At 37.0% G+C, this 25,591-nt stretch overlaps 2 protein-coding genes and 1 pseudogene across 2 annotated transcripts; all 3 read left to right on the top strand.

Annotated features, from left to right (window-relative positions):
• The first annotated feature begins 250 nt into the window (after positions 1-250).
• On the top strand, positions 251-8,051 carry LOC105961341 (uncharacterized; annotated as a pseudogene).
• Positions 8,052-11,276: 3,225 nt separating this feature from the next.
• LOC105961463 (pelargonidin 3-O-(6-caffeoylglucoside) 5-O-(6-O-malonylglucoside) 4'''-malonyltransferase) lies at positions 11,277-12,750 on the top strand. The gene has a single exon (XM_012985693.2). The coding sequence runs from the start codon at positions 11,327-11,329 to the stop codon at positions 12,635-12,637; it is 1,311 nt and encodes a 436-aa protein (XP_012841147.2). The 5' UTR covers positions 11,277-11,326; the 3' UTR covers positions 12,638-12,750.
• Positions 12,751-17,087: 4,337 nt separating this feature from the next.
• Positions 17,088-23,874, top strand: LOC148769802 (uncharacterized). The gene is made up of 5 exons (XM_088820368.1): positions 17,088-17,218; positions 20,340-22,184; positions 22,380-22,496; positions 23,112-23,245; positions 23,441-23,874. Exons 1-5 carry the CDS (start codon positions 17,088-17,090, stop codon positions 23,872-23,874), a joined length of 2,661 nt encoding a protein of 886 aa, XP_088676494.1.
• Positions 23,875-25,591: the final 1,717 nt, after the last annotated feature.

Below are 25,591 nucleotides of genomic sequence, written 5' to 3'. Positions count from 1 at the left end.
AGCATTACTATTCACCATTTGTTAGACGAATATTGTTCATTGTAATCTAATTCCATATCTGTTGTAGGGAACTCATTCAATATTATAATATCGTGTCAAGTATTAAATATATTGTGATGAGCATAACATGTTAATTTTCCTTTAGTCGATGACTTATGTAGTTGTTGGTTAATATGATAACTTGATCATTTACAGATATATTTTGCACCAAGTGACTTCAAACATGGTAATGCATAAACAACGTAACGATATGGAGTCAACATCAGGTATGTTTATTTAATTTTTAAATATTGTAGTATTGCTCTTAAATTCATTTGAAATAGGATCTTCAACAAGGTTTATACATAATTTTTTTACTATGTATATTGACAACAATTAACATTACTTTTATTGTTGTAGATGTATTACGACAGCGGAAATTAGCTAGGATGAAGAGGAAATATGCCGAGCTAACTGCCATAGACAAACAAAAGTACATAGACAAAGTGAAAAAAGCTAAGACGCTGAGGAAAGAAAGAAATTCGATTGGTTACAACCATAATCCTATGCATGAGGAAGTGACTAGCCCTTTTACAGAAGTTGCATCAAATGCAGTAGCATTAGCTTCTACCAATGAAAAATGCCAAAAACCGCCAATTACTAAGTGGCTTTTAAGAGCACAAATGATTCCTGGCCGACGATCAGAAGGTAATTTCGGTATAGAATTAATTAATTAATCTAAATGTCACTTGTAATTTTAATATAATCTTTATTGTTTTCTTATTTTACCAGGTCTAACAATTTATGATCCTGTATGCTCAGAGTTGCATGAATTAAAACACGTTCCTAATTGCATACATTGTCATGCCGTAAGATTTGAATATGAACCTAAGACATTTTGTTGTGGCAATGGAAAAGTTAGAGTTGCGCCTATTGAAATGCCAGATGAAATGTATGACCTGTTTGTCTCTGAATCAGAAGAAGCTGTAACCTTTCGCAAGAATATCCGTGCGTTGAATTGCATATTCTCTTTCACCTCATTAGGAGTGAAATTAGATAAGGATCTTGCATCTGCAAAGCATGGGGTTTACACTTTTCGAGCACAAGGCATGGTATATCACGATCTTCCAGGATTGACTCCAAATGAAGCTGGCCCTACCAATTTTCAGTTATATTTTGTTGAAACCGAAAAAGAGATTGAGAATCGGTTAAAGATTCTAGATAATTCGGAACTATCTGAACCTATAATCAACAAAGTTATGAAAATTATGGAGGTAAATCCATATGCAAGATTATTCAGGACATTAAAGGATTATCCTTCTATGGATAATGTTCAACTTCATATCTCGAAAGACGTGCGATTAGACCAGCGTGTTTACAATTCTCCAACTGCGGATCAAGTAGCAGCTATTTGGGTTGAAGGAAATGATCCTCATATACCAGCTGAACGAGATATTGTTGTTCATGCACGGTCAGGCCATAAGCATAGAATCAAGCATTATTACGGTTGTTATGATCCGATGCAATATCCCCTTCTCTTTCCAAAAGGTGATACAGGGTGGCACCAAAATATACCAAAAATAGGAGCCCAGACGTCGAATACTATAATCAGTTCATATACAGAACAACAAAGAGGTTCGCTTAATCATTTACTTCATCAAGTACTTCTACAACAAAAAAAAGAAATGTTATTTTTACATTTACATTAATAAATGAAATAAAAATGAAGTTTCTTTTTTTAGTAAGTATAATTCATTTTTTCCTCTCAAAATTACCTACCATGATTCTTTGCAACAAAATAAAGTTTTGAATCAATACCATTTCATACACTTCTTTTACACCTAATTATTTTACAAAGCCATGGTTAAACTAAAAAGAGCATTAAAAAGAATATTTATTTTCCCCTGTATCGTACCATTAATCTTCCACAAGTTCTAATTTATCTCTAATTATATTTTGCAGCAAATGAGGAAGCTGCAGAATCGGAAAATATAACTTCTTCATATGACGTTCTCGCAAGAGAACAACAAGGTACTGATAAATTAATCATTTTACCCAGCAATTTCATAATGTTTTCTTTGACCAATTAGTGGAGTTACTTATACAGAAGTCAGAACAACAAAGTCTTTTTCTTATTCATTTACTTCATCAAGTACTTCTACAACAAAAAATGGCTTAATTCCACTTTGCACCTCTGAAATATACAATTTTGGCACTTTGCACCCTTGAAACAAATTAATGGCACTATCCACCCTCGAAACACAATAAATCATGCATAATGCACCCCAAATAAAATTTTAAAGCTAATAAAGGTAATTTAATATTTTTAGTGGAATTTTTTTAGAATGCCAAATGTGAAATCCTCTTTTTTTATTCATCAATTATTTTGAAATTATAAAGTGCAAGAATAAAAATACATCTCATCAACATATTTAGAAATTATATTTTTTATCACAAAATATATATTTTACAAAAAAAAATCATTCAGCTATTTCTTCATCAAGTTATATGAAATTCATATTCATTCCAAATATTTTTAACTAATATTTCCACCACTTGCAATAAAAGATCCATCAACCGAATAATTTACGGACAAAAGTTTATTTTATTTTATTTTGTGAGACGATAAAATTATTTTTAATAATCCAGTATGTTTTTTTTTCGCACTTTGTGCGCTCAAAATTAGATTGGAGGTTGAATAAATTAAAACTTTAATTTGTTATTTTGTATTCCGAAAAAAAAAACCAATAACAAATGAAATTGCGTTTATTATTCAATTCACGGTGCATTGTGAATGGTTTATTGTGTTTTGAGGGCGCAAAGTACTATAATTATGTTTCAATGGTGCAAGGTGCGTAAATGCACCATTTCAAGGGTGCAAAGAGAGATTAAGCCTAAAAAAATTCATTTTACATTTACAATAATAAATGAAAAAAAATGATGTTTAGTTTTTATAAGAATAATTCTATTTTCCCCCTAAAAATCTCCTACCATGATTCTTTGCAACACAATAAACTTTTGGAGGGAGAATTACACTTTTTGTCCGTCATATTTGGCTCGATTTCAATTTTGGTCCCCCTTGTTCCATAGTGAACAAAGTTCACCTCCAAGTTTCAATTTTAAACACTTTTGGTCCCCGCCGTTACATGTGCGTAAGCAAGTAACGGAAACACTATTTTGGGATGAAAATTTAAATTTAAATTTTTTTGGGGCTGAAAAATTATGATAAATTTAAAATAGACTACTTATAATTAATTTTTTAATAATATTAAGTATAATGAAATTTATTTAGTTAATTTTTTTTATTATTAAAAAAAATCATAAGTAGTATAATTAAAAACTATATTAAATATAATTCACAATAATTTATTTAGTTAATTTATTTTTTATTATTAAAAACAAAAGACTCGATAGGGTCTCTTTGGATTTTTTATTGCCATTGTAGGGGCACTCTTTTTCCCTGTGTTAACGAGGCTCCAAAACATTTCATCAAAGTGAAATAATAAAAAGAAATTGGCCAAAAAAAATTATCATTAAAAAATTAATTGTAAGTAGTATAATTATAACAAAATTAATTACAATTAAAAAATATTTTTTTAGTTAATTAATTTGTTTTATCATAAGTAGTATAATTAAAAATAATTTGTTTAGTTAATTTTTTTTATTATTAAAAATTTAATTATAAGTAGTATAATTATAATAATATTAAGTATAATAAAAAATTAATTTGTTTCGTTGATTTCTTTTTTTATTATTAAAAACTATAAGTAGTCTATTTTGAATTTATTATTTTTCAGCCCCAAAAATTTCAAAATTTCATTTTTCACCCCAAAATAGTGTTTTCCGTTACTTGCTAACGGAACATGTAACGGTAGGGACCAAAAGTCTTTAAAATTGAAACTAAGAGGTGAACTTTGTTCACTTTGGAACAAGGGGGACCAAAAGTGAAATTTGGCCAAACATGAGGGACCAAAAATATAATTATCCCACTTTTGGATAAATATCATTACAAACACTTCTTGTACACCAAATTAGTTGCAAGACCATGGTTCTAATTGAGCATTAAAATAATATTTATCCCCCCCCCCCCCCCCCCCCCCCTTCCTAAGTACCATTTGTCTTGAACAATTTATAATCTCTCCCTAATTATATTTCCAGCAAATGATGTAGCTGCGAAACCGAAAAATATAACTTCTGCAGATGACATTCTCTCACAAGAACAACAAGGTACTGATCTTACCCAACAAATGCATACTGTTATTTCCTACACCAAATTTAGAACCATTTATATATTTTTTATAATTGCAGGAATCCGTGGAGAAAATAATAAAAAGGTCTCTTGCCGAGAGTATAGTTGTTACAGGCTACAAATAAGAAATCCACGACAATCCACATTGTTGTTTGCAGGACGTCTACTCCAACAATACGTTGTCGACATGTACATAAAATTAGAGACAACAAGGTTAGATTACTGTAGACATAATCAGTCTAATTTGAGATCTGAGTTATACCAAGGAATCATGAAAAGTGTACAACAAGGAGAGACAAGAGGCAGCGAGGTTGGAAAAAGAATTATTCTACCACCATCTTTTATCGGAGGTCCGAGAGATATGCGTCGTAGATATCTTGATGCATTGGCGTTAGTCCAAAGGTTTGGAAAACCTGATTTTTTTATTACAATGACTTGCAATCCAGAGTGGGCAGAAATACAAGAAAATTTGTACCCTGGTCAAAAGGCTCAGGATCGACCTGATTTAACCTCAAGAGTCTTTCGAGCAAAATTGCAAGATTTAAAAGATCAGTTGTTTAAAAAGGAGATACTTGGAAAAGTGGCTGCACATGTGCACGTGATTGAATTCCAAAAAAGAGGACTTCCACATGCTCATATGTTGATTATACTGAAGTCGGAGTATAAAATTACCACTCCAGATACCTATGATAGGTTCGTGAGTGCAGAACTTCCAGATCCAGAAAAACATCCTGCACTTCATGCCTTGGTTGTGAAACATATGATGCATGGACCATGTGGGTCAAAGAACAAGAGTAATTCTTGTATGGTTGATGAAAAATGCAAATATCATTATCCACGACCATATTGTGAAAGCACGATTCAAGGCAAAGATGGATATCCGATATATAAAAGGAGAAGAAATGGAATTACTGTCCAAGTTCGCAGAGCTCATCTAAATAACCAGTGGGTAGTACCATATAACCCATATCTTTTGTCCAGATATAATTGTCATATAAATGTTGAGATATGTTCTGGAGTGACAGCAGTTAAGTATCTATACAAGTATATCTACAAAGGGCATGACAGAGTGGCTGTTAATATCTCACAGAATGATGAAGAAAATAATATTGATGAGATCAAAGAATATCAAGATGCTCGATGGGTCTCAGCTCAAGAAGCCATTTGGAGGATTTACGAATTCAATTTGAATGAAATATCTCCACCAGTCATTGACCTCCATCTTCATCTACCTAACCAACAATGTGTCACTTACTGGGCAAATCAAAATTTGAGCAACGTCCTCAAATGGGACCATGTGTCTAAGACAATGCTCACCGAGTATTTTTCAATGTGTTCGAGAAGTGAAAAAGCGCGAAAATACCTTTACAAGGAGTTCCCAGAATATTACGTATGGGACAAGCAAGGTAGATGTTGGTCTGAAAGAAAGAAAAGAGATGTGATAGGGCGTATACATGGTGCAAATCCTATGGAAGGAGAACGGTATTATCTTCGATTACTATTGAATCATGTAAGAGGTCCAACATCTTTTCTAGATCTTTTAACAGTTAATGGAATACGATGTGCTAACTTCAAAGAAGCATCATAAAAAAGAGGCTTACTAGAGTCTGATCAAAGTGTTATTGAATGTTTAAATGAAGCCATCACTTTTCAAATGCCACATGAATTGCGCCGATTATTTGCAACCGTCTTGGTATATTGTGCTCCAACAGATGTGAGAGTTCTTTGGGACACATATTTTGAAGCAATGTCAGAGGACTTTAGAAAAGAAAATGATACATCAAAGGAGAGACAAATTACGAGAACTCTCCAAAGTGTGAATTATTTTTTGGAGAGCATGGGGAAAAAATTGGAATCATATGATCTTCCAAGTGCTCCAGTTGATACTAACCACGTGACTACAAATCTGTCAAGAGAGATAGAAGATGAGTTGTCAATAGAAATACCTTCTGAAGATTACGAGGCCGAGAAAAAACTGAATAAAGAACAACAAGATGCCTTCAAAGTAATCTTAGAATTCATACACAAAGGTAAAACCGGTATGTTCTTCATTGATGGCCCAGGGGGAACTGGAAAAACATTCTTATATCGTGCGTTGTTAGCTCATTTAAGATCTAGAAAAAAAATAGCCATTGCAACAGCGACATCTGGAGTTGCCGCTGCAATAATGCCTGGCGGAAGAACAGCTCATTCACGTTTCAAAATACCAATCGATGCAAATGAGTCCAGTGACTCCAATATATCAAAGCAAAGTGGAGTGGCTAATCTATTGCGTACAGCAAAATTAATTATATGGGATGAAGCTCCAATGGCAAAAAGATGGGCTATTGAGAATGTTGATAAGTTATTCAAGGACATAATGGGAAATGATGAACATTTTGGGGGTAAAGTGGTGGTCTTTGGTGGTGATTTTAGGCAAGTACTACCCGTGGTTCCAAGGGGTACAATTCACCAAACTATTTCTGCCAGTTTGGTGAAATCAAGGCTATGGCATAAAATGATAAAATTTTCTTTGTCTAAGAATATGAGAGCGCAAAAAGATCCTGAATTTGGTGATTTCTTACTTAGAGTTGGAAATGGAGAGGAAACCTCTGATATTGAGGGTAACATTATAATTCCTGAAGAGATGGTGGTGAAGTATGACAATGAAGAGGACTCCATGGCACGTCTTATTCATTCAATTTTCCCGAGCTTGAGTAGTAATGCTGAATCATCTACTTACATGACAACTCGAGCGATATTAGCATCTAAAAATGAGGAAGTTGATAAATTGAATGATAAGTTAATTTCTATGTTTCCGGGAGACGCAAGAACATTTCAAAGTTTCGATGAAGCTATCGATGATACAAATAATAACTATGAAGAAGATTTTCTCAATTCTTTGACTCCAAATGGCTTGCCTCCGCATAAGTTGGTCTTGAAGAGAAATTGTCCAATAATCCTCCTAAGGAATTTGGACCCATCAAATGGACTGTGCAATGGTACAAGAATGGTGTGTAGGAATTTCAAATCCAATGTCATTGATGCGGAAATAGTCTTTGGCCAACACGTCGGCAAACATGTTTTCATTCCTAGAATACCACTTTCGCCAGCTGAAAATGAGGGTTATCCTTTCAAATTCAAGCGTAAGCAATTTCCGATTAGACTTTGCTTCGCTATGACAATCAACAAAGCACAAGGCCAAACAATTCCTAATATAGGAGTCTATTTGCCTCAACCAGTGTTCTCTCATGGCCAACTATATGTAGCTCTATCAAGAGGAACTTCATCATCGACAACAAAAGTTCTAATCAAGCCGGATACCAACAATGTTCGAGAAAAAAGGGCGACAAAAAATGTTGTTTACAAAGAAGTTCTAAATGCAGGTAAAATAATTTTTCCATACATATATAATGTGTGTGTATATATATAATGTATGAATATTATAAGATAGTAACTAATGGTATTATGTTTATTAGGAGGCTCATCAAGGAGGCTACAAAATGAAGAAAATGAGGTTATTTAAAATCTTCCATCTTTTTTCTTGCAATAGCCTCTACAATGTTTAATTCCCCATGAAGATACTTTATCTTGTTTAAAGTGTATATTTAATAACTACTAATCCAATTTATCATTCCTTATTCTTTTTTTTTTCTGTTTGTCTGTAGATCTCGAATACCAATTCGATGAAACCTTCTATGTGACTCAAGGGTGGATGAATAGTGCATCTTTCAAAAGGTTAATATATAAAAGTAATCTTTTCATTTTTTTTTTACATTTACATCACTTCTAATTCTAATTGCATTATTTATTTTGATTCTTCGATAGCTGCCTGAGATCATAATATGGAATTGGTTCACCGACAGAGAGAACAGGATCGTGATTTTTTATAATCGATTAGTACAATATTAGAATGAACTAAATGATCTTATTCGAAAAAACTTTATTTATGACACACTTTTCAAATTTAAAATAAAAATTATATTTTAGTATGTTATTTTCAATTTGAATTAGTACAAAGTTCGTATTTTAGTTTATCATTATTAATGCCTCGATGTGTTCATTTATTGGAATATAAAATTTAAATACAATTTTTGGCTTCAATCTGCTGGTTATTCGACATGGAGTGTTGAAATTAAAGATTATGTTCACCCGATCATTTATTTTCAACGACATTATTTTGCATGACATGATCCCCACTCATTGATCTATATAGTGGTTTCCTGAGGGAATTTCATACTACATACTTATTTATATTATACATTTCAAAGTCTGACACGTACATTGGATTGGGATAAATTTATTTTGGATTCGAGTTTAGCCATTTGGACTTCAAACGACCGTTCTCCGAATAGGGAAAAGTTCAACATGTTTACGTGAAATCTGGTAATAGGTGATTTCATTTTTCAATCCGGTTTTTGTATATATCACTTGAATTGTAGTTGTCGGATTATGTGTACTTTTATTTTCTTAAAATTGAGGATGGTTCTTTAGTTTCTTCTATGTTACACTTGATTAATCTTAAATATCCATAGCTATTAACAAACAACAATATTATACAATTTATCCCAAATTTGTAATTACAAGGAGTGATATTTTCTTTTTAACTTGTGGAGGGATACTCAACAACTTTACATAAAATCCCCTTCTATATCTTGTTTGTGTAAAAAATTTGCAGCTATCTCACATCGATCAACAAATCTATACAAACACAATACAATACATAACCAGAAATCTCCCCAAATTCTTGCACCATTCTGCCACAACATTGTGCTTTTTCATTGTTCGTCAATTTCAATGGTGTTATTGGTGAAGTTTCAATAAAGGGTGACATTGAATAAATAAAATTTTATTGTTTATTATTCTTGATTGATTTAATGTTAACAGTCATGTATTTTGTAATATTCTTCATTTATTTAGTGTTAACAGTCATGTTTTAATTTTTGAATAAAAAATAATTTAATTCCGTAATATTCATTTGAAGAAAATAGGTTAAATACGTTTTGCACCCTGGATTTATAGGCTATGTAACCCTTAACCCTCTTTTTTTACTTTTTTTTTTTTGGCCAAGCTCTTTTTAATCCATTAAATACTAATGAAAGTATAAAGTAAAAACATTGTGGGCGTAACACAAGGAAAATAGTACCCGTAAGAGATCAAGAATAAAAACGGATAAAAAAACCCTATTACAATCTATTACACAAAAGCCCCAAAAGTGGGTAAGAAAAGAAATAACTAAAAGAATATGCCTATGCTGATTATTGTAACTCAAATATAAAAAAGGCCCCATATGGGGCTGGAAATGCCAATATCTAAAATATCTCACCACCAACTTAAATTATTCAACTTTTGCCCTCTTCTCCTACGTTGAGATTGATCCATATTCATCTTCAGTTTATGCGACTGCATTTCAAACATTATGGTCGAAAGTCCTATATCCCAAGAACATCACATCGATATGCAATCCATACTGACCTAGGAAGGTCGTTTGCCAAAAAGAATTATTGAAGGTGTTAGTGATTATGTGCAGGGGCGGACCCAAGGTATACATTGGGGGGGCCTCCACCCCTGCAGAATTTTGTTTTTACCTGTTTTTTATTAAATTTTTAATATTTTATGTTATTTATCTATTAATTTATACCATTTAGCCCCCCCCCCCCAAACTTCAAATTTAGTATCCATTTTAGTCAAAAAAAAAAAAAATTTTTGCCCCCCACCCAATACTCTCTGGGTCCGCCCCTGATTATGTCCCATGCCGCAAGCCGATCGGCAACCGATTTTTTTTCTCTGTACAGACGTGAACACTTGAAAGCCTGCTGCATAAGATTAACACAATCCTTATTTTGCATCAATTATTTTACATCTTAAGTTTTAAAAAACAATAATAATCTTAATATATTTCCACTTTGGTTGGATGGAATAATTGAAAAACAATTCACATAATTTATCAAAAATATCAATTGAAAAGTCAATGCAATATTTGAAACTGTAAAATTGTATATTTCTTTGGTAGAATAAATAGCATAACAATACAATAATTATTGGATACTATAGAACTTAAAAGTAACTAATATTAAATAATCGGAAAAACATTGATAATAATATATATTGTATAATAATGAGTGACAATATATTTTCAAAAATTGATGAATTAAAATAAATTAAGATACTTAAGTTTGTTTAATAACTTAATTCTTAGTGTTTTTAAAATTTTATTTGTTACAAAAAACAATTAGATGTTATGTTATTGAATTTGTACCCAATGCAATATAATATTTTTAAATATTAAGATATGACATTTTGTTAATATATTCCATCCAATAAAAGAGAAATTTTGAAGGTATTAACATTTGATATACAAATTAAATGTTATTTTTTTTTATCAGTAAATTAAAAGAGGGTTGAGGGGTAGGTGTTACAAATAATACTTTAAGGAGACAAGTGTTGCATATGATACAATTTTGGGGTAAACAAATATGGTACAATTTAATATGGTATAATTTATTTTGACCGGCTATCAAAAATAGGGGGATTTTTTTAGTTTTTTAATAGTTAAGGGGGTGAAAGTGACCTTTTAAAAACTAATGGGGTGCAAACTGTATTTTACCCATTTTCTTAAGATTAAGGATGATTTTTTACTTTCTTCGATGCTACACTTGATTAATCTTAATTTTTCATAATGATTAGCAAACAACAACATTATACAATTTATGCCAAATTTGTAATTATGAGGACTATTTTTTTTTCTTTTCAAGTTATGGAGGGATATCCAATGTATTGGTTATACATTACTTACATTTTCATGATACATGTGGGGCAATTAATTTTGAATGACTTCTAACGCCCATTTAGAAAAGCAAACTGTTCACAACATTATGAACAAACCTATTTTTCTTTGTTTTAACTAATATTGCTCATCAACTTTACAGAAAATCCACATCTATATCTTGTTTGTGTAACAAATTTGTATCTGGCTCACACCATTCTTAAGAATGCCAAATAACATGCCGCCAACATATTATATATTTATTACGACACGTGCAACGCACGTGCACTTTCCTAGTATTATAAAAGAAGAGATATCCAAATTCCAACATATATTCATATCTATGTGTAAGCATGAAAATCAAAATAGTTAGCAAGAAATTGATAAAACCAAGTACTCCAACTCCTCAAAACCTTAGCAAGTACAAGATTTCATTCCTAGATGAGCTTATGCCACAAGAAATTATGCGAACCATTTTTTTTTACTATCCAATATTATCGAATAATCGAAAACAACAAAATATGTTACAGCTGGCAGAATCATTGTCCGAAATCCTACCGAGATTCTACCCTCTTGCCGGAAGATACATCAAGAAAGATGGCTTCGTCGACTGCAGTGATCAAGGCGTAGAGTTTGTCGAAGCACAAGCTGTCAGTGATGACGTGGATTTTGATGATATTGTCTCGAAAATGGAAATGGAGGAACTGAATAAGTTATTATCACGTAATTTAGACCAAGTTGACGAATTACCGACGGATCCACTCATGTCCATTCAGGTGACGGAATTTAAGTGCGGGGGGCTTGCAATTGGCGTCAGCGTTGCTCACAGAATATTTGATGGATATTCTGTTGGTATATTCATGGACGCATGGTCAACCGCCAACAACAATCATCTAAATACAGGTGGCGGAATGAAGATCATTTGCCCGAGTTTTGATTTGGCAACGTTGTTTCCGGGCTACGGGCCTAGTTCCGGGCCGTCTGTGGCTCGCTCATCATATCCTCCTAGCCCCATTCTAAAGAGGTTCACGTTTAACAAGGACGCAATAACAAGCGTGAGATCGAAACTAATATCAAGGCCAAATAGTTATTACTCGAGGGTGCGTGTGGTGTGTGCAGTTATAGCCAAGGCCCTAATCGGGGTGGATCGGGCCAAGCACGGAGGAAAATCAAGACCTTGCCTCATTGGTCAAGCGGTCAACATGCGTGGGAGAACAAACCCACCGATGCACAAGTGTTCTTGTGGGAATTTCGTGTTAACGTCACTCACACAACTTTCCGAAAACATAATTGGGGTTCAAGAATTGGCGGATAATATGGGTGATTCTTTCACGAAGTCCGTGGATAGTTGTGCCGAAATACTTTCTCAAAGTGCGAAACTACATAGTACAATCACGGAAACTTTTGCCTACATCCGAGGGAAAAGATCGAGCGGTGAGGTGAACGCTATGTTCTTTACCGATTGGAGTAAGTTTGGATTGTACGACGTTGATTTCGGTTGGGGGAAGCCTGTCGGGGCAGGGATCAGAGGAGTGCTCACAACGAATGTCGTAAGACTTGTGAGTAACAAAGAGGGTGACGGAATCGAGGCGTGGGTGCATTTGAATTTCAGTGACATGGCGAACTTCGAGCAAGACCGGGATATCAAATTACTTGCAACCTAAGTTATAATAATATTATGAAAAATAAGTGTTTATTTCTAGTTAATTTTTGATTTCTTGGGTTACAATTATAAAGGTAAAGACCGTTTAAATAGATAATAAAATGACTCTTGAAACTCTTGCCTAGATAACTAAAATGGACTTTAAAACTACCAAGTGTATGAGTAATAAAGTGCATGACTATTGAAATGCATGCATACCAAAGTGCATTAGTTTCAAAAATAGTATCTAAACTGAAACGGAGGAGTGTTGGTGGTGGGACAATAATAAGGGCAACAACGGGGGCACAGTCATGGCTTTGGTTGAGAACGATGGGCGGCAGTGATTGAGATATGGAACAACAGGGCGACGGTGGCTGGGTAGAGAACACTGGAGCGGCGGTGAGTGAGGTAGAGAGAGCGGGGGAGGACGTGAAATTTTAAATCTCTGGTGGAAGAAATGGAGAAGCGGTTGGTGAAAAGAGAATAAAGAAGGGAGAATAGTGGGAGAAAATAAATAGGGTTTCACGTAATAAGAGATTTGAAAAATATATGGCATGTGAGGGCAAATTATGTATATTAGGTTATTAGTTTACTGGATGTTTATTTAATTAAATAACAAGGGGATTTCACTAATAAGAAAAAAAAAAGGGTGGATCTATTCTTATTATACTGATGAGAGAGTTTTTTCACTAATAATCAATTTTTTAATATATTTTTTAATCTTTTTAAATAAATAAACGAAAAAGGCACTAAAATGGTGGCTAATGGATATTGAATAGATGAAGGGTAAATTTGGGAACAGATGAATGGATCGGTCGATCACTAATAAATGAAAAGAGTTGGACCCATCCTTATTAAAAAATGGGTTAATTGCATTTTGCCACCTGTACTTTGCCCGTTTTTCCACTTTGCCACCTTAACTAAAAAAATTCGTACGGGCACACCCAAACCCATTTTTTTTACGCACATAACCACCTATGACGAATATTCCAACGAATCTTCTTATTTACAGGCGCACACTGCACATGCGAAAGTACAAGGGCTTTTTACCTGAAAATATCATATGGGTTGAAATTGAAAGTACCAAGGACTCAAGTAAACTAAATTTGAAAATTTATAAATATATTAATATAAATTTTGGTCATTTGACACCAGTTTTTAATTTTTCCAGTTTTAGAGGTCAGACTGGACCGGTTCATCTTCGGGTCCGGTTCGATCGGCCGGTTCGGTCCTAACAACATTACTTAGTTGTGAAGAAGAAGGAGAAAGGGAGGAGGAGGGGTTTCTGAAGAAGGAGAGGGGCGTGAGAAGTTTTGCGTGTTTGATATTGAAAAAAGATAATGAAATTTTTAATGTTTGTGTGGTATTGATTTTCATTAAGGTATTTACGTCTGATATGCCTAATTGGGCTAACCCAATGGGCCTACAATTTCATTACATACTGGGCCACGAGCCCAATATCGAAGACCATTATCACCGAGGCCCAATCACCTTCAAGTAAGGTTTGGGCCCGACAATCTCAACTAAGCTATAAATAAAGGTTTGAACTCATTCCTTATGGTACGTCCTATTAACTTAGCAATACTACAACTGTATTCTCTGGACTATTTTCTATGATCAGCACATCTGACTTGAGCGTCGGAGGGGTTTCCGCCGGATCAACCCCCGGCTTAGTTCATGTGTTCTATGATCGCAGGTATCTCAAGGTCATCAAGCTCGTGAGACAGTGATCCATTCTGCTCTTCCAGCTCATCTTACTTCAACTCTCTAAGGTGATCTATTTTTAGCATCATCAACGTCATTACCTATTTATATCTAATTTTTATTTTGGTGGTATTGATGTGAGAAAAAAAAAGTATTTGTTTTAGTTGCTCCCTATTTTTTTACTCATTATAAGATCTTAAACAAAAAAGTGAAGTATATGTAATTTTAGAAAAAAAATCTTATTTGCTATCCAGCAGCTTATTTTTTGAATTTTTAACATCTTTCTAAAAAAATTACCAAACACTTTAAAAGAATTTATAAACTCTTAAACATCTTGATATGTTCTGATTTCCACGAAGTGATGACGTCAGCTCCAAGGTGAGTGCTTTGCGCTGTGTCTTGTCGGAAGCTTGGTCAGAAGAGCACCTGCAACATCAGGAAGGGTTTTCCCGGCGTAGAGTCTCCAACGATAAAATCAGTAATAGCCTTATATTTGTCTTATCAAAATATATTCACGTGTATATATGTGTGTGTATGTTTACCAAGAGAGCTCCCTTTTACAGAGGTTTCTTGTCTTGGAGATCAAGACTTTCCTTTTAGGATTTTTTCCCTAACTTCTTGGACCTGCCACTTATCATTGGGCTTTCTTGAAACTTCTACAACCTTCTAGTATCTTCAGGGGTCCGAAGTGAGACTCTGACTTATCTCGTCGCATGACTCATCCAGTTCGTCACGACCCGAGATGAGGTTTTACTTACTATTACCTCGCGTGGGTCGACTGGGTCCTCTATTCCCCAGGTGATATGTATATTCACTAAGGCCTCTATATAATTCACTGGGCTGATCCATATGGCCTTAACGAGCCTTGAGCCTCTTATAAGTTGTGATTATTTACTAGAAGGTCCCTGGTCCCTTGAGGCGAAGTGGATCGTATCACATCTTACAAACTCTTTTTAACAACTTATAAACATAACAAAATACGGTCGCAAAGATTTTCGACAAATCTGAATGAAAACGTTGTATATGTTAGAGATATTTAGGAAACTAAATCAATATTATTATGTTAATTGATTGTAATCTTACGTAATCTTTTGTAATCTCTTTGGTGTATCATTAGGATTATCATTAGTTAGAATATATTTAGAATAGATTACACTATGTAAATTATATATATCTAGTCTGCAATAATGAAATGTAAGAAATTATTCTTCTATCTTATTCTCTCATGGTATCAGAGCAAAGATCCTAACATATTCCCCTCTCTTCGCCACCACGTCTGATCTCTTCTATTTTTTTTTCTTCTCCCATGGCCAGTGATAATGCGTCTGTTCTTCTCCCAAATACCCAAGAACCCACCAAACCGTTCACCATTATCAACATCTCAGCCTCCAATATCATCAAATTAACCTCTACCAACTATCTTTAACGGAAATTGGAATGGCTCTCTTACTCCGCCTCCCGTTCCCCTTATTCAACAAGCGCAAACTACCCGTGAAGCTTGGACCACGCTTACACACACTTTTGCTCGCCCCTCTCGTGGTCATATTAAACAGATCAAAGACCAAATCAAAACTGCAGTAAAAGGCTCTTAAACAATTACTACTTACATGCAATTCATCAAAAACAGGGCTGATGAATTGGCTGCTCTCGGCAAACCCATGGATCATGAAGATCTCACTGAGAAAATTCTTGACGGACTTGATGATGACTATAAGCCTATTGTTGACATTATTGAAGGTCGTGAAACACCAATCACGTTTGACGAACTTCACGAAAAATTGATCACTAAAGAATTGTCTTTGCGGATTCATCAACCATCCACATCACCACTACCCGCTACACCAATCATTACACTTTACTCTGATAACGAGGGGGAATACAAAGAACTTTCTCACTATCTGGCCACACATGGCATTTCACATCTCACATCCCCGCCTCACATCCCCGAACACAATGGGTATGCTGAACGCCGTCATCGTCGTATTGTCGAAACGGGTCTCTCTCAACTCTCTCATGCGTCTATGCCACTTACATATTGGTCCACTGCATTTGCTACTGCAGTTTATTTGATTAACCGGTTACCCACTCCTACCCTTCATCTTCGGTCCCCCTATAATGTTCTATTTCAATCTCCACCGAACTATTCTAAACTTAGGGTATTCGGGTGTTTGTGTTACCCGTGGCTTCGTCCTTATTCTCCACATAAAATATCACCTAGGTCTGCCCCGTGTGTCTTCCTTGGGTATTCTTTAACACAAAGTGATTACTTATGTCGTGACCCATCCACTAACAAAATCTACTCGTCGCGTCATGTCAAGTTTGTTGAGTCGTTATTTCCTTTTTCCTCAATCTAGTCTCTACTTCAACGTCCCACAGATGAAACTTCTCTTCAGTTGCTTCCACCATTTATCTCTCTACCGGTCATTGGCGCATCATCCTTAGACTCGGCCTCTGCTGCCCCTGTGACGTCGATCAACGCACCATCAGATCTACCGAACACCACCACTGTTCCCATCGACCCCGACTCACCCTCCCCAATAGAACCCGTTCCTCCACCACAACAAGCGAACCCAAATATCTCATCCACACAGCCAAATGAACCACTACATTCTGCCCCAATCACTACACCTCGAGTCATTATTACCAGATCCAAAATCAACATTCATAAACCTGCTCAAAAACTTAACCTAACTGTCCAATTAAACAACTCTGATATTGAACCAACCTCTGTTTCTAAAGCCATCAAAAATCATAAATAGAGACAGGCTATGTCAGAAGAGTATGATGCCCTTGTTCGAAATGGCACTTGGGAACTCGTTCCCCCTGATCCAACTCAAAATTTGGTTGGGTGTAAGTGGATATTTCGAATCAAGCGATTGCCTGATGGTGTTGTTGACAGGTACAAAGCCAGACTAGTTGCTAAATTTACATGGCACAACCACAGGGTTTTATTGATGGAGATAATCCTCACCACGTCTGTAAGTTGCGCAAAGCGATCTATGGCCTCAAGCAAGCACCTCGTGCTTGGTATCATGAATTGCGCCAATTCCTTGTTAGCTCTGGATTTATCAACTCTCACGCCGATACGTCTCTATTTATTGCGCCAATGTACTGTTATATCTATTGGTTTATGTTGACGACATAATCGTTACCGGAGACAATCCCGCAGTAGTGAACAAATTTATCTCCCTCTTAGCTGCTCGATTTTCTATTAAGGATCTTGGTTGTTAAGTGTATATTTATACACTTAGTTGTACCTTTTAATTGGAACTTTTGGTGTGTTTTAACGATAATTGGTGCTTAAAATGGTTATTATTTGTATTTTAGGTGCAAATTGAAGAATTGGCAACTTGTGGGGTGAAAACTGCAAATTCGGAGAAAAAGTGGGCCAAAAGTGAAAATATCAAAATTCTGAAGAATTAAAGACCGGACGGCCGTCCGGATTTTAAAGCTTATTCTCGCACGGCCGTCCGGGTTTACGAGGTGGCGCGGTGAAGGAAGTTTAATTACACAAGGAAACCCGCCCTATTATATTTTTGCACCCTATTTAAAGGCCAAGAGCACACAATTAGAGGGATCTTTTTTTAATCTTTTATCTTTATCATCTATCTTTTATCTTTCTACACGCAATTTAGGAGCTAGAGACGGAGCAACGAAGACGAAGACTTGACGAATCTTCATCATAGTTCTTCCTTTTTACTTTTATTTCTAGATTTTTATGAACTTTCGTATTTTTATTATGTTTTTCGTAGCGAACATGAGTACCTAAGTTTTTATTCTAGGATTTTGTTGGAACCCTATGTGGTAATTCGAACCTCTTTTTCTACTTTTATGCAAGTTGAATTCTTCGATTATTTCTTTTATTTTGATCTTATTTAGCGCATGAACGTAGCTAATTTATGTTGCTATTGGTTATTGTTAGAATTGATTGACAGATCGTTTTAATAATTAGAACAGGGATAGAAGAGCCTTCGAGTAGTTTTCACCGGATGAGTGTGTTAATTGCATGTATTATCGTAGACATATAGATAATACCTTAGGTAGCCGTTTACGAGACTTGTTATTTAATGCTTTATTCATACTAGGTTTGCATAGACATATAGTGAATCTTTTATGAATAATAGACTCATAATACACGCGACAGCTGGTTATGAGTAATTTCGTGTCTCTGGTTAATAATCGGGAATTGTAACTTGCATGATAGAAGATTAATTGGGTGAAGAATTATCGCATAGGGGGAAGATAAAATCCTAGATCCGTTTTATATTGATATTTTCTTGTGTTTAATTGCTTTAATTTATTTAGTTAATTGATTTGACAACCTTGCGTAGGCTGGATAAAAATCATAATTGTTAGAATTTGGTACTTAGGATTAAATAATTTGAGTATTCCCTGTGGGATCGACATCCGACTCTCACGAGTCCACTTTACTACTTGTTTGCGATACGTGCACTTGCGTGTTGGTATTTAGCACCCAACAAGTTTTTGGCGCCGTTGCCGGGGAATACGGCTAAATTATTTATTTATCCTAATATTAAATTTGAGCAATTTTTCTTACTTCAGCCGTTTTATTTATTTTATTTAATTTTATTTTATTTTAGTTCGCTTTAGGTATTTTTTATGCGAAGAGGACACGACACGAACTTGCTACCTCTTGACCCCGAAATTGAGCGAACGTTTAGGCAAGCCAGGAGAAATCAACGGTTAGCTCGAAACACTCCCGCAACGATGGAAGAAGAAATTAATCGGAGGGGAGAGGGTCAAGGACGCCTACCTAATGCGGCAGGAGAAGTCGTCAATGAGCAAGAACAACGCCAGCTAATTAATCCACCACCTCGTCAACGAGCACTGCATGAGTACACCGTCCCAACACTCAATAGGATTCAATCAAGCATCCAGCAGCCCCCCATTGAAGCCAACAATTTCGAAATTCAAGCGGGACTCCTCACTATGCTCCAAAACAATGGATTATTCAGCGGCCTAGCTCATGAAGATCCACATCTCCACTTGGTCAATTTTCTCGAGACGTGTGACTCGCACAAGATGAACGGAGTATCACTCGAAGCACTGCAACTCCGCCTGTTCAAGCATTCTTTTCAAGGAGCAGCCCGAGAGTGGTTACAAACTCGTGCACCGCACTCCATCTCGTCTTGGGCCCAGCTAGCACAACTTTTCATGAACACATACAACTCCCCAACAAAAACTGAGAGAATCCGGAGAGAAATTCAAAATTTCATACAAGAAGCCGGCGAAGCATTATTCGAGACATGGGAGCGGTTCAAACAGTTAGTGAGAAGGTGCCCGAATCACGGACTGCAAGAGTGGCGCCAACTGCAAATATTTTACGATGGATTGCAAGACAACTCGAGAACCGTGATCGACTCTGCAGCTGGAGGTATGTTCATGAGTTTGACCTACGACGAAGCCTACGAACTCTTAGAGCGAATCGCTCGAAACAAATACATGCGGGCATCGGACCGGTCGAATAGTGGAGCAGTCAAGACGGGAGGAATTTTGGAGTTAGACGGGGTCACTGCAATCACGGCCCAATTGGAGAAGCTATCGAAGCAAGTAGCGGCTTTGCAGACTCAGCAAGTCCATGCAGTCCAAGCTCCCGATCAAGGCGTAGACGAAACGGAGTCGCTAAATTATGTGCATGACGCCAACCGACAACAGAGGAACCCGTACTCCAACACGTATAATCCGGGATTGAAGGATCACCCTAATTTTGGGTGGGGAGAAAATCAGCAAGGACAAAGGCAAGCACCCCCTAAAGGCCAACCGCATAATTATTCACGACCAGCTCCCGGATTCCAAAATCCACCTCAAGCACCACCTCAAGGTGGAGACCTCGCAAATATCTTGGCCCAATTTATGACGACCACCCAAGCATCCATTCGAAATTTGGAAACACAGATGGGCCAATTTGCGACCCAATTGAACGCGAGGCCAGCCGGTACACTACCGTCAAATACGGAAGATCCTCGAAAGGGCACCAACAAGTAATGCAAAGCCGTCAGTTTGAGGAATGGAAGACAACTTGAAGAAGTGGAGAAGAAGGCAACAAGCAAGGATGGGGAAGAGCAACAAGAAAAAGAAGCGGAGACTCTGACAAATCCACCAGATGAGAAAAGGGTTGTTGCGCCTAAGCCGACCCCTCAGGTACCTTATCCTCAACGCCAGATAAAGGCGAAAAATGAGTCGTATTACAAAAGTTTTCTTGAGCAATTGAATGAATTACATATTAATATTCCTTTTACTCGAGCACTTGAACTAATGCCTCATTGGGTGAAATTTTTGAAAGACATGGTATCAAAGAAACGGAAATTCGGTGAACATGAGATGATAGCCTTAACCGAGCAATGCAGTGCCATTCTTACTCGCCCAATTCCACCAAAGCTTGGAGACCCGGGTAAGTTTACGATTCCAGTCGCTATCGGAGGTAAGTTCTTTGCAAAATCCCTCATAGATTTAGGTGCTAGCATTAATCTCATGCCCTTCTCAGTTTTTCAAAGTTTGAAATTAGGAGATATAAAATTGGTATATGTGACTTTACAGCTAGCCGATAGATCACTCATATACCCAAAAGGAATAGTAGAAGATGTGTTAGTTAAAGTAGATAAATTCATCTTTCATGCAGATTTTGTAGTTCTTGATATGGAAGAAGATAAAGAAATTCCTTTGATTTTGGGAAGACCTTTTTTGAGAACGGGTAGAACTATAATTGATGTGTATAATGGAATTTTATCTATGTCTTTGGGGGATGAAACAATTAAATTTGATGTTTTATGTACCATGAAACACCCTCAAGAGGGTGACGAATGCTTTTCTTTTGATGTGTTAGATCAATTGAATTTTGAATTTGTTGAACCTTTAATTGCGGATCCGTTGGAAGAATATTTGAGTGTAGGAACATCGGTTGAGGAAGAAGCAGTGACGGAACAATTATGTTGGTTGGATTCGGCAAAGCCGCTGTCAAGACCACGCTTTGAAAGTTTGGAAACGGAGCTCCCGTTATCTGTCACTTTTAAGCCTTCAGTGATCGAGCCTCCGAAACTTGAGCTTAAAGTTTTACCATCTCATTTAAAATATATGTATCTTGGAGCTCATGAGACCTTACCTGTTATTATTTCTTCATCTTTGACAGGTCTACAGGAAAAGAGACTTTTGGAGGTCTTGCGAGAGCACAAGCTAGCACTTGGATGGACAATTGCCGACATCAAAGGCATAAGTCCAACTTTTTGCATGCACAAGATCATATTGGAGGAGAGCCATAAATCTTCAGTGGAACAACAGAGGCGATTGAACCCCATCATGAAGGAAGTTGTGAAGAAAGAAATCATCAAGTGGTTGGACGCAGGTATTATTTTTCCTATTTCCGATAGTGCGTGGGTTAGTCCGGTACAATGTGTACCCAAAAAGGGGGGAATGACTGTTATAAAAAACGAAAAAAATGAATTAATCCCTTCTAGGACAGTGACGGGTTGGCGAATTTGCATTGATTATAGAAAATTGAATAAAGCCACTCAAAAAGATCACTTCCCGTTGCCCTTTATTGATCAAATGCTTGATAGGCTAGCTTGTCAAGAATTTTATTGCTTTTTAGATGGGTATTCCGGTTATAACCAAATTGCCATAGCTCCCGAGGATCAAGACAAAACCACTTTTACTTGTCCTTTTGGTACTTTTGATTTTAGACGTATGCCTTTTGGTTTATGCAATGCTCCTGCTACTTTTCAACGGTGTATGATGGCAATTTTTACGGACATGGTTGAATGTGGTCTTGAAATTTTTATGGATGATTTTTCTGTTTTCGGTGATACGTATGACACTTGTCTCCAAATACTGGCTAAGGTTCTTCGCAGGTGTGAAGAGACAAATTTGGTGCTTAACTAGGAAAAGTGCCACTTTATGGTGCAAAAGGGGATCATGCTAGGACACAAGGTGTCAAAGAAGGGGTTAGAAGTCGATCGAGCAAAAATCGAGACAATCGAGAAATTACCGCCACCAATTTCCGTAAAGGGGATTCGAAGTTTTTTGGGACATGCGGGATTTTATAGGCGGTTCATCAAGGATTTTTCCAAGGTGGCCAAACCATTGTGCAAGTTGTTGGAGAAGGACGTCAAATTTGACTTCAATGACGAATGCCTCAAGGCCTTCGACGACTTGAAAATAAGGTTAGTAACTGCTCCTATTATTGTTGTACCCTATTGGAATGAACCTTTTGAGCTTATGTGTGATGCCAGCGATTTTGCGGTAGGTGCCGTGTTGGGTCAAAGAAAGAATAAAAATTTTCATTCAATTTACTATGCTAGTAAAACTCTAAACGAGGCACAATTAAATTATACCACCACTGAAAAATAGTTGCTAGCAGTTGTTTTTGCATTCGAAAAATTTAGATCATATCTTATAGGCACCAAAGTAATTGTCTTCACGAATCACTCGGCTTTAAAATATTTGATAGAAAAGAAATAAGCAAAACCTAGACTTATTAGGTGGGTATTATTGTTGCAAGAATTCGATTTGGAAATTCGTGACCGTAAGGGTAGTGAGAACCAATTAGCCGATCACTTATCTAGGCTAGAAACGAAATTCAAGGATCCAATTTGCATTAATGAAAATTTTCCGGATGAACAATTGCTTGTTATTGATAATCAAGAAGTACCATGGTATGCGGATTTTGTGAATTATTTAGTTAGCCATGTACTTCCACCCGAGCTCACTTTTCATCAACGAAAAAAGTTTTTACACGATGTGAATTTCTACTTTTGGGAAGAACCCTTTTTGTTTAGACAATGCAGCTATTTAGTCATTCGAAGATGTGTACCGGAGAGCGAGCAAGGAGATATACTTTTTCACTGCCATGGCTCGGATTATGCGGGACATTATGGAGGTGAGCGCACGGCGAGAAAGGTGCTTCAATCAGGTTTCTTTTGGCCAACTTTGTTTAAAGATTGCTATAATTTTGTTTCAAGTTGTGATAGATGCCAGCGAGTTGGTAATATTTCTAGGAGGCACGAACTCCCATTAAATACAATGATCGAAGTAGAGCCCTTCGATGTATGGGGAATAGATTTTATGGGGCCTTTTGTCCCATGATTCAATAACCTATACATCTCAGTGGCCGTCGATTATGTATCTAAATGGGTTGAGGCGGCCGCCTTTCCTACTAATGATTCTGCAGTGGTTTGTGCTTTCTTAAAAAGACAGATTTTCACTCGCTTTGGAACGCCACGAGCAATTATTAGTGATGGAGGAACTCACTTTTGCAATAAACAATTCGAAGCACTCTTGGCCAAGTATGGTGTAAAGCACAAGATCGCATTGGCCTACCACCCTCAGACAAACGGGCAAGCCGAGGTCACAAATCGTGAAATCAAAAACATCCTCGAAAAGGTTGTGAGTCCTACCCGGAAGGATTGGTCGAGAAAATTAGATGATGCACTTTGGGCATATCGTACAGCTTACAAAACTCCACTTGGGATGACACCGTTTCGATTGATTTATGGCAAGGCGTGTCATCTACCGGTTGAATTGGAGCACAATGCGTTTTGAGCAATTAAGAAGCTGAATTTCGATATTGAAGCGTACAAGGAGAAACGAATGCTGCAACTCAACGAGCTCGATGAATTGAGATTGAATGCGTATGAAAGCAATCGTGTATACAAAGAGAAAACCAAGCGTTGGCACGATAACAGGATATTGCATCGAGAATTTCAAAAGGGGCAATTGGTTCTCCTCTACAACTCCCGTCTAAAGTTGTTTCCGGGAAAACTCAAGTCACGATGGTCCGGACCGTTCACTATACTCGACGTATTTCCACACGGCGCAGTCGAATTATTGGATCCCGAAACAGAAAAATCGTTCAAAGTCAATGGGCAACGCCTCAAGCATTATCGTGGAGGGGAATTCAACCGCCAAGTGACTTCGGTCACGTTAGCTTGAACAAAGAAGCAGACAAAGTCCGGCTGAAGACTGTAAACTTAGCGCTTCTCGGGAGGCAACCCGAGATTTCGTTTTCCTTCTTTTACTTTATTTTATTTTCTTTTCTTTTATGTTAGTTTTTTTTTTCTTTTCTAAAAAAAAAAAAAAAAGTTTCAGGGGCACAAATAAGATGTTTGTATTTTTCAGGGGCCTAATTGTAATTATTCACACGGCCGTGCAAGAAAAAGGCAGGAAAATCACACGGCCGTGTGAGATTTTGGAGCAGCTACTGGACAAAATTGCAAACTGGCGCGGCCGTGCGGATTTTAGACCTAAATCTCGCACGGCCGTCCGAGAAACGGAGGAAGCTACTGCCCAAAAATGTGAAATGGCGCGGCCGTGCGGAATTTAGACTTAATTCTCGGACGGCCGTCCGAGATTCCAAGAGGCTACTGCCCAATTTCGAGAAATGGCGCGGCCGTGCGGATTTTAGACCTAAATCTCGCATGGCCGTCCGAGATAAAAAACGGGCAGATTAAAAAGGGATTTTTACACCACAATTTTCATAATTTCAAATCCCCTCTCTCCCCCACTTCGAACCCTAGCTTCCCTCTTTCGAAATTTTCCCTCTTCTTTGACAAATTTCACCGAAAATTCACCAACTACACACACATAATACTCATTCATGGTGGTTTGTTGTTGCTTTGTGCAGGAAGGATTCAAGAACGAGCAATTTTCTCCAAAAACCCATTCCACCAAGAACGCCCACAAGGTGTTCGACGAATTGCCCAAGTCAAGTTTTGGAGAAATTTTGCACATCAATTCATCTCTAATCCCTTCCACACGCATTCTCAAGTCATGGGGAAACGAGGACGTGACGGGGAGGGCACCTCACAAGGCGAAGGCACTTCAAAAAGCAAGGGGAAGGGCAAGAAAACCGACCAAATTCCAACCCCCGACGACGATGCTTTTTGTGTCGAAGGCGCCAAGGCTCGTTTTGAGAAACAAAAAGTGAAGAAGCTTGTGACGGAGCGCGCGTATGAGATCACCCTCCCAAAATTTGCCCCGTTGCATCAAGAATTCATACGACGAGGGTGGCAAGCATTATTGGAACCGGAGGGGTCGATCAATTTATCGTTGGTCCGCGAGTTCTACGCCAACACCCGTATCCTCCTAACAATGGATCGGAAATCGAGCAAGGTTCGAGGAAAGCGGGTCGATTGGTGTGCCCAAGCCATCAACTCCTTCTATCACCTCCGCCATGAGCCATTCAATTGGGAGCAAATGCAACTCGCGGTTACAAGAGATCAACTCGCCGAGGTATTGTGCGATGGACCCCCAATTTGGT

Source organism: Erythranthe guttata, chromosome 7 (genome assembly GCF_056151865.1).
Source record: "Erythranthe guttata isolate IM_541 chromosome 7, IM_541, whole genome shotgun sequence".
Lineage (NCBI taxonomy): Eukaryota > Viridiplantae > Streptophyta > Magnoliopsida > Lamiales > Phrymaceae > Erythranthe > Erythranthe guttata.
This window is presented reverse-complemented; position numbering and strand designations above follow the sequence as displayed.

Bases quoted from the DNA above. Each gene is read 5' to 3' on its own strand.
- LOC105961463 (XM_012985693.2), top strand. From the start codon at position 11,327: ATGAAAATCAAAATAGTTAGCAAGAAATTGATAAAACCAAGTACTCCA.
- LOC148769802 (XM_088820368.1), top strand. From the start codon at position 17,088: ATGTCAGAAGAGTATGATGCCCTTGTTCGAAATGGCACTTGGGAACTC. The intron at 22,185-22,379 runs GTGTGAAGAGAC...GGGATTTTATAG, and splicing joins CTGGCTAAGGTTCTTCGCAG to GCGGTTCATCAAGGATTTTT. The intron at 23,246-23,440 runs GTTTCTTTTGGC...TATACATCTCAG, and splicing joins GAGAAAGGTGCTTCAATCAG to TGGCCGTCGATTATGTATCT.